General features: G+C 46.4%; 1 protein-coding gene across 1 annotated transcript in view; it reads right to left on the reverse strand.

Annotated features, from left to right (window-relative positions):
* Positions 1-274: 274 nt before the first annotated feature.
* Positions 275-375, reverse strand: part of LOC118945297 (basic proline-rich protein-like) — a gene marked incomplete at its 5' end in the record, with an annotated part of 3,406 nt that continues 3,305 nt past the window's right edge. The window contains one exon of the mRNA XM_036967724.1: positions 275-303. Coding sequence (XP_036823619.1) covers positions 275-303 — 29 coding nt within the window. The remainder of the gene's footprint in view (positions 304-375) is intronic.

Raw genomic sequence — 375 nt, forward strand, 5'->3', positions numbered from 1 at the left:
CAGACCCACTCCCACATAATCACACCTCACTGTCCTTAAACTTGTTTACTACCGACCCACTCCCACATAATCACACCTCACTGTCCTTAAACATGTTTACTACCGACCCACCCCCACATGATCACACCTCACTGTCCTTAAACATGTTTACTACAGACCCACTCCCACATGATCACACCTCACTGTCCTTAAACATGTTTACTACAGACCCACTCCCACATGATCACACCTGACTGTCCTTAAACATGTTTACTACAGACCCACCCCCACATGATCACACCTCACTGTCCTTAAACATGTTTACTACAGACCCACCCCCACATGATCACACCTGACTGTCCTTAAACATGTTTACTACAGACCCACTCCCACATA

The sequence above is a fragment of the Oncorhynchus mykiss genome, chromosome Y (assembly GCF_013265735.2).
Source record: "Oncorhynchus mykiss isolate Arlee chromosome Y, USDA_OmykA_1.1, whole genome shotgun sequence".
In the NCBI taxonomy this organism is placed as follows: Eukaryota; Metazoa; Chordata; class Actinopteri; order Salmoniformes; family Salmonidae; genus Oncorhynchus; species Oncorhynchus mykiss.